This window comes from Impatiens glandulifera, chromosome 1 (assembly GCF_907164915.1).
Source record: "Impatiens glandulifera chromosome 1, dImpGla2.1, whole genome shotgun sequence".
Lineage (NCBI taxonomy): Eukaryota > Viridiplantae > Streptophyta > Magnoliopsida > Ericales > Balsaminaceae > Impatiens > Impatiens glandulifera.
In genome coordinates, this window is record NC_061862.1 from 9,304,709 (window position 1) to 9,313,246 (window position 8,538).

At 36.4% G+C, this 8,538-nt stretch overlaps 1 protein-coding gene across 1 annotated transcript; it reads left to right on the forward strand.

Moving 5' to 3' along the window:
• Positions 1–5,119: 5,119 nt before the first annotated feature.
• Positions 5,120–6,834, forward strand: LOC124919657 (probable membrane metalloprotease ARASP2, chloroplastic). Its single transcript, XM_047459959.1, has one exon. The coding sequence runs from the start codon at positions 5,237–5,239 to the stop codon at positions 6,599–6,601; it is 1,365 nt and encodes a 454-aa protein (XP_047315915.1). The 5' UTR covers positions 5,120–5,236; the 3' UTR covers positions 6,602–6,834.
• The last annotated feature ends 1,704 nt before the right edge of the window (positions 6,835–8,538 follow it).

Consider the following 8,538-nt stretch of genomic DNA (forward strand, 5'->3'; position numbering starts at 1 on the left):
CTAGACCCTAAAACACATTTGATTCAAGTGAGCATTACTACTTTCTACTACTAGTCTTGAGTTTACTCAATATTCTAGTAAATGAAGAACCATGGCCACCCACAAGAGATTGATTACCTTCCTGCAAAATAGAGAAGCACAAAATTCGAATTATGCGAATTCTTTCAGACAAGTTTGGCGTTGTGACAAGTTTGGCGTTGTGACGTAAAACTCTTGAACACAAGTCTTTTTTCTCAACCTAAACGCCTTTTCTACAACGCATTCAACATACCCTTGATGAAACAAATAGATGATAAACCACAAAACTAGGGAAATTTGATGAAATGAGGACATAAGATGCAATTTGCGTCGGCGAAAATTGCACTTTGCGATCCCAATTGATTAATACCAAGTGTTTCAGCTCTAACCAATCAATATCTAACTTACCTATCGATGTTTGTTGGAGATCTAGCTTAATGGAGTCGTCGGGATACAGTTTTGCGTAGATGCTACAATCGTCGAGGGGATAGCAGACGTCAGGAGGGGAAGCAGAAGAAAACGTTCGGCGTTGCTTTGCTGGGGATAGACGTGTCGTCGGGTGGGATAGCAGAGACGTCGGAGGGATTGAAGACTCGTTGGAGTTGTGCTGAGGGAGAAGAAGAGAGAAAGAAGATAGAAGAAGAGAAAAAGAGAGAAGAAGTTATTAATGGTAGTTTGGTCTTTTGCGAGGAACAAAAGAACAAAAGGTTATTTTTACAAATAACATTGAAGGCCGATTATTTTTAAAAATAACCCTATTATAAGGGTCATTTGATCAAATTTTCCGGATTAAACAATTGTTATATATTTTTCTTTTATTTACCAGAGTTTCCCAATAATTCTTGTGTTTTTAATTTATTGTTAAATCTTGTATGAGCGTATTGTTACGGCTCATTAGTGTCTCGATCCATTCAAGCGAATGTAGAGACTCATTAAAGTCTTGACCTCACAGTGCGCGAATCTTCTTAACCCCAAGGGGAGACCCAATCGTCTAAGTAGGCCCAACCCAATGAATATTCTAATTAAAAGAATATATATATATATTCTCATTAAGAAAGATATATTCTAATTTAAGAAAGATATTTTAATTAAGGAAGAGATATCTAATTTAAGGGATATTCTGGTTAAGGAAGAAATATCATAAATTAGTGTAATTAAATTGTAATTGGAAGACAATTCCTATTATAATAGGTCATAAGTCCTATAAATAATACCTCTGAGGTATTACATTGTAGTTACCAAATATTCAATATCCAATTCTTATTTTCAAGTTCTTTCTCTCTCTAAGTTCTTCTTGCATTGTGTAAAAAGGCTTACTAGCTAGAATCTGAGTCGATCTAGCATAATGCCACACGGGTCAAATTTCATCCCGTGATAAGTGGTATCAGAGCAAGGTTGTGCTTCTGCATTCAAGCTGCAAGAGATGAATTCATGTACTACTGTCACCAAGGTTCCGACCGACCAACATAAGGACAAGGGATCCAAGAGGGATAAGTCCGTCGAGAGAGGTGCTGACATGGAAGCACGGATGACCCGACTTGAAGAAGGCATGAGAGAACACCAAGAAGCTTTCAAAGTGTTTAGTGTGGTGACCGATAGAGTTACAGTGTTGGATGAGAAATGTGAAAAGTTGGAGAATGAGGTATTGAAGATCATTAACAATTTGAATTATAGCATTCGTGATGAAGTACAGGGATCGATTCGAGGGGAAATTAATGATATCCGACAGGAAGTACTTAAGACAATTCGAGGAGAAACCTATGCGATGATTGACGCTCTTCGAAGGGAAATAATGGGGAGGCTCGATGCGATGGATGTCGAATTGGGTGGAATGAAGGGAAATTTCGAGGTGTGACACCTCATTGAATGAATGTTCCCAAGCCAACTCCATTCAAAGACTCGAGGAGTGCAAGGGAAGTTGAGGACTTCCTTTGGAGCATGGAATAATATTTTCGGGCATCAAGCATACTTGATGATCACACCAAGTTGCAGACGACCCCTTTCTTCCTAATAGAGATGGCGCTATTATGGTGGATAAGGCGTGAAATAGACATTGAACGAGGTACGTTGAGGATGGAAACATGGGAAGACTTCAAGATCGAGTTCAAGCGCCAATTTTTCCCAAAGAACGCGGATTTTGAGGCACAAAAACAGCTAAGTCAACTTGCGCACAACATGACCATCAAAGAGTATGTTAAGGAGTTCCAAGAATTGATGCTCTAATTACATAGTCTCATGGAACATGAGACTCTGTTCGCGTTTGTTAACGACCTAAAAACTTGGGCAAAATTAGAACTACAATTGTCTATCCGCAACCGCAATTGCCTCGGAGAGGTTCTGCACCTTGGCTCCTTATAGTTCTAATTGTGTCCAAGTTTTTAGACCGTTAACAAACGCGAATAGAGTCTCCTGTTCCGTTAGACTAGGTAAATCGAGCATTAATTCTTGAAACTCCTTCACATACTCCTTCATGGTCATGTTGTGCACAAGTTAACTTAGCTGCTTCTATGCCTCAAAATCGATATTCTCTGGGAAGAATTGACGTTTGAACTCGGTCTTGAAGTCTTCCCATGTTTCCATCCTCAACGTACCTCGTTCAATGTCTATTTCACGCATTCTCCACCACAATAACGTCATCTCTATACGGAATAAAGGGTCATTTGTAACTTGATGCAATCATCAAGTATGCTTAATGCCCGAAAATACTATTCCATGTTCCAAAGGAAGTCCTCAACTTCCCTTGCATTCCTCGAGCCTTTGAACATAGTTGGCTTGGGAACATCTATTTGATGAGGTGTTGCACCTCGAAGTTCTCCTCCATTCCACCCAATCTGACCATCCATCGCATCGAACCTCCCCATAATTTCCCTTCGGAGAGCGTCGATAATCTCATGGGCTTCTCTTCGGATGGTCTCGAGTACTTCTTGTCAAATATCATTAACCTCCCTTCGAATCGATCCCAACACTTCATCACGAATGCTATGATTCGAATTGTTAATGATCCACATGACCTCATTCTCCAACTTTTCACTTTTCTCATCCAACACTATCACTCCATCGGCCACTATGCTAAACATTTTGAGATCTTCTTGGTGCTCGCTCATTCCTTCTTCAAGTCGGGTCACGCGCGCTTCCATGGCAGCACCTCTCTCGAAAAACTTCTCCCTCTTGGATCCCTTGTCCTTATGTTGGCCGGTCGAAACCTTAATAACGATAGTATCTGAATCAATCTCTTGTAGCTTGAATGCGGAAACACAACATTGCTCTGATACCACTTGTCAAAGGATGAAACTTGATCCGTGGCACTAAGCTAGATCGACTCAAATTCTAGTAGTAAGCCTTTTAGACAATGCAAGAAGAACACTTATAGAGAGGAAAAACATGAGAATAAGAATCGTATTATATGAATACTTGATGATTACAATTTAATACCTTTGAGGTATTTATAGATCTTATGACGTACTAATTTAGGGTTTGTCTTCCAATTACAATTAATTACACTAAATTATAATATCTATTCTTAAATTAGAATATCCCTTCTTAAATTAGAATATCAATTCCTTAACTAGAATATCACTTCTTAAATTAGAATATCAATTCCTTAACTAGAATATTCTTTGGGATGGGTCTACTTAGGCGATTGAGCCTCTCCTTGTGTTAGGAAGATTAACGCACTGTGAGACCAATACTTTAATGAGCCTCAACATCCACTTGAATGGGTCGTGACACTAATGAGTCGTAACAAACAACTCTAATGTAACGCGATCATTACACGATACCAATTTGCAACAATCATTATTGTTAACTTAAAATATTAGAAATACGATATAAATGAAATACGTTACCTCCCATCATTATCATTGATGTTATTGTTGAATACTGCGACCTTGTTGTTTGTTTTCTGAATATTAACAAAATAAAACCTTGATAGTTCTTAAAACAAAATATAACATTTCACACGAACAAAACAAAACCTTGTTAATTCTTAAAACTCTAATATTTCTGTGAGCTACGGAACTTGTTTCTGGCACAAATTCGTGTAATAGGTTTATGACAAAAAAAAGTTGGGAATGATTTAGAGAATGAATTCGTAAGTAATAATAAAATGGTGAATTCGGAAGAGATGAGAACTGATGATGAAGAATGATAAAATGACAAAGCGGGAAATATAAATTTAGGTTACTAACGGAAGATCCGAAGTGTACGAAGAAGCCTAATGGCACGTTATATTTTTGTAAATTTCATTTATTTTGTTTATTTCCACCGTGAATGCCATGATCGCTGGCGGAGTCGCTCCCCATCGCTCCCTGTATCCAGGGATGACAATGGGCGGTGCGGGGTGGGAAATGCATTTACCATCTTCGTCTAGTTTTTACTTCGCAGATTTTTTATTATCATCCCCGCCTCATTCGATTTTAGAAAATTCCCGCGGGGCACCGTTTATATTATATTTTTAAAAATAAATATTTTTTTTATATAATTAAATATATAAACAAATTTTTTAATATAATATATATGGTAATATATTAAATTTTATATTATTATAAAGAAATAAACTTAAAACTCTTATTAAATATAATAAATAAATAGATATATTGGTGATTTTATATATTTAATTGTGTTTTTAATATTTTGGGAATAATCGAGGTAAAATTGAGACAGTTCGGGACGGATGACACAAATACCATCTCCGGTCAACTACCGGTTAAACCGAGGAAAAATCGTTTCAAACGGGACAATTCGATTCAGTTACCCCAGAAAGTTTAAAATTGTCATCCTTAATTTCTTTTAATAATTTTTTTATAATTTAAAATTAACTTTTAATTTTAATATTTAATCAAATTAAGATCATTAGTTTGAATTAGTTTGAATATTTTCTTACAAGGACCTTTATTATTTTTTTATTTATTTTATTTTATTTAACCAGTTTGTAACCATGCTTGCCTGATATTATTTTTATCCATAAAGATTTTACCCCTTTTTTTTTTTTTTTTTTTTGAATAATGTCATTTATATGTTTTGCATTTAAAATAAAATTTTCATTTAATTATATTGACCGCATTTTCCAGTAGTCACTCGTCACCTCAATTTGGCCTTGATCACTTCTCCTCCACATTCCAAAATCAAAAATGTGCATTATCCACTCTTTCTTTCTCTCTGCCTCTTTGCTCGCTCGCGGTTTTGGACTTCCTGAAAAGGCAAGAACGAAGAAACCGCCATGATAATGAATCTTTCAACCTGTTCTCCTTCTTCGTCTCTCTTCAGGTTGATCGATTCTAAGTCACCCGTCTCACCTTTGTCTCTCAAGTCCAAGACCCACCTCTCCAAATCTCCTTATTTTGTTGAATCCAATCAACCGACTTCCCCCTTCTTTCACGTTTCTCAGTCCAGGACTCCATTTCTACGTGGAAAGAATGAACAGTTTCAGGGAAGAAGTCAAACTGTGAAGGCTTTCGCTATACCCGGATTCGATTTGGGCGGATTCGAGAGTGCTCAACCAGTTCTACAAGCCGCTGGAGTACTAACTGCTATTATAGTAGTCCATGAAAGTGGTCATTTCCTAGCAGCTTATCTTCAAGGGATTCATGTAAGTAAATTCGCAGTAGGTTTTGGTCCGATTTTAGCTAAATTCAACTCAAACAATGTAGAGTACTCTCTCAGAGCATTTCCCCTTGGTGGGTTTGTGGGTTTTCCTGATAATGATCCCGATAGCGATATTCCTATAGATGATGCAAATCTACTCAAGAACAGGCCAATCTTTGATAGGATTGTTGTTGTTTCAGCTGGTGTAGTTGCCAATTTAGTGTTTGCTTTCGTTATTATCTTTATGCAAGTATTGTTTGTTGGATTGCCCGTTCAAGAGTCCTCCGGTGGTGTTCTTGTACCTGACGTCCGCCCTTTATCAGCTGCTTCCCGTGGAGGGTTACTCTCTGGGGATGTAATTCTTGGCATTAATGGAACAGAATTGCAAAAAACAGGACCTGGCCTTGTCACTGAAGTGGTTGATGTTATTAAGAATAGCCCCAACAGGAATGTTGTTCTTAAGGTTGCTAGAGGAGCACGAAATTTGGACATTAGTGTTACACCAGATGAGAGTTCGGATGGGACTGGTCGAATAGGGGTTCAATTATCGCCTAACCTCAAGTTTTCGAAGGTTCTACCAAAGAATCTCGTAGAAGCTTTGAATTTCTCAGGTCGCGAATTCTGGGGACTTTCTGTGACTGTTTTGGAAAGCTTGAAGCAGACTTTCCTTAATTTCTCCCAAACAGCCAGCAAGGTTTCTGGTCCGGTTGCCATTATAGCTGTTGGTGCAGAAGTTGCGAAGTCGAATGTTAATGGGCTTTACCAATACGCCGCTATCCTGAATCTGAACCTAGCTGTGATTAACCTTTTGCCTCTGCCTGCTTTAGATGGGGGTACATTGGCTTTGATTCTGATAGAAGCAGCTAGAGGAGGAAGAAAACTTCCATTAGAGTTGGAGCAACGGATTATGTCATCAGGCATCATGCTGGTTATCGCTCTCGGGTTATTCCTCATTGTTCGAGACACATTGAACCTAGATTTTATCAAAGACATGTTATGAAGAACCAGACATGTCTTCTCATGTATAATTCATAATATTCCTTCTGCGCGCAACAAAAGCAACCTAGCTTTTATGGGTAATGGCAGCTCTTAATCTTGTTATTTTGGTTTCCTTTTTGTTTAACACGAATTTGTCATATGTCATATAATCATTCTCATCTTGTGATACTGTTGAAATCGAAAAGTTAAGGCAAAGAATGCATCTAATAGCTGTTCCCCTCTTGTTTATGTTCATTTGGAAATGTTATTTATTTGAGGAAGTAGCACGAATGTCATGGTTCTCCTTTCAACTTAAACAGTTTTTATTGATAATTGAATTTGATTTTTTGTATTGATAATTGAATTTGATCCGTTAGGTAAGACTGTTTCCTTAAAATAAGTCGGTTCTATCAAAAGAACTACTTGAATTAATAGGCATCTTACTCTTAAACTTTGATTCGGTACATAAACATTTTTGACTAACTTGTCTTTTCTATGCATGTTACCAATAGTGAGAAATCTAAAATTGACAAATTATTCCCTTTGTTATGAACGAATAATATAAAGAATAAGAAAGAATCAAGGGGAGAGATTCTTATTACTTATCAAATGAGTTACCATTGTGAAGGGAAAAAAGTGCAGTACGTATGCTTAGTGGGATTATACTCCCCTCTTTATAACATCACTTTATACTCTTGAATCTCCGCATGCCAATTTTATATACTAACTTTTCAAAGGTCGTAGTAGGTAATGCCTTTGTAAATAGATCTATTAGATTATCTGATGAATGAATTTGATGAACATCAATATCACATTTCTTCTGGAGATCATGAGTGAAAAAGAATTTTGGTGATATGTATTTCGTTCTATCGCCTTTAATATATCATTCCTTTAATTGTGCAATACAAGCAGCATTATCCTCGTATAAAATTGTTGGAGAATTCTTATTTACTGACTAACCACATGATTCTCGAATGTAATGCATAATTGATCTTAACCACGCACATTCTCGACTTGCTTCATTAATAGTTATGATCTCTGAATAATTTGTAGATGTAGCGATAATTGTTTGTTTCATAGATTTTCATGATATAGTTGTACCACCATATGTGAATACGTAACCCTTTTGAGACCTACCATTATGAGCATCCGATAAATATCCTGCATCTGCGTACCCAATCAATTCAGCTTCACATACATATGGATAATATAATCCCATATCCATAGTTCCTTGAAGGTACCGAAAAATATGTTTAACTTCATTCCAATGTCTCTTTGTCGGTGAAGAACATTATCTCGCTAGTAAATTTACAACAAATGATATACTGGGTCTAGTATGACTAGCTAGATACATTAACGCTCCAATATCACTGAAATATGGAACTTCAAGACCAATTAATTCTTCATCACTCATACGAGGTCGAAATGGATCTTTATTTACATCAAGCGATCTCACGATCATTGGACTACTCAAGGGATGTGCTTTATCCATAAAAAAAATATTTGTAGTACTTTTGATGTATAAACAGATTGATGGACACAAATTTCATTCTATAAATGATCAAGTTGCAAGACAATACATAACTTTGTTTTCCCAAGATCTTTCATCTCAAATTCTTTCTCAAGATAATCAATTATTTCAAATAGTTCATATGTTGTTACAATAATATTAAGATCGTCCACATAAATTGCAATTATTACAAATTGTGATATAGATCTCTTGATAAACACACATGAACGTATTGGATTATTTTGAAATCCATTTTTTAACAAATATTCATTAAGATGTTTATACCACATACGTCCAGATTGTTTCAATCCATATAGAGATCTGTATAATTTAACCGAGTAAAGGTCTTGACGATTTGAACTACATGCTTTAGGCATTTTAAATCCTTCAAGGAGTTTCATGTATATGTTGTTCTCAAAGGAGACATATAAATATGCCGTAACAACATC

Bases quoted from the DNA above. Each gene is read 5' to 3' on its own strand.
- LOC124919657 (XM_047459959.1), top strand. From the start codon at position 5,237: ATGATAATGAATCTTTCAACCTGTTCTCCTTCTTCGTCTCTCTTCAGG.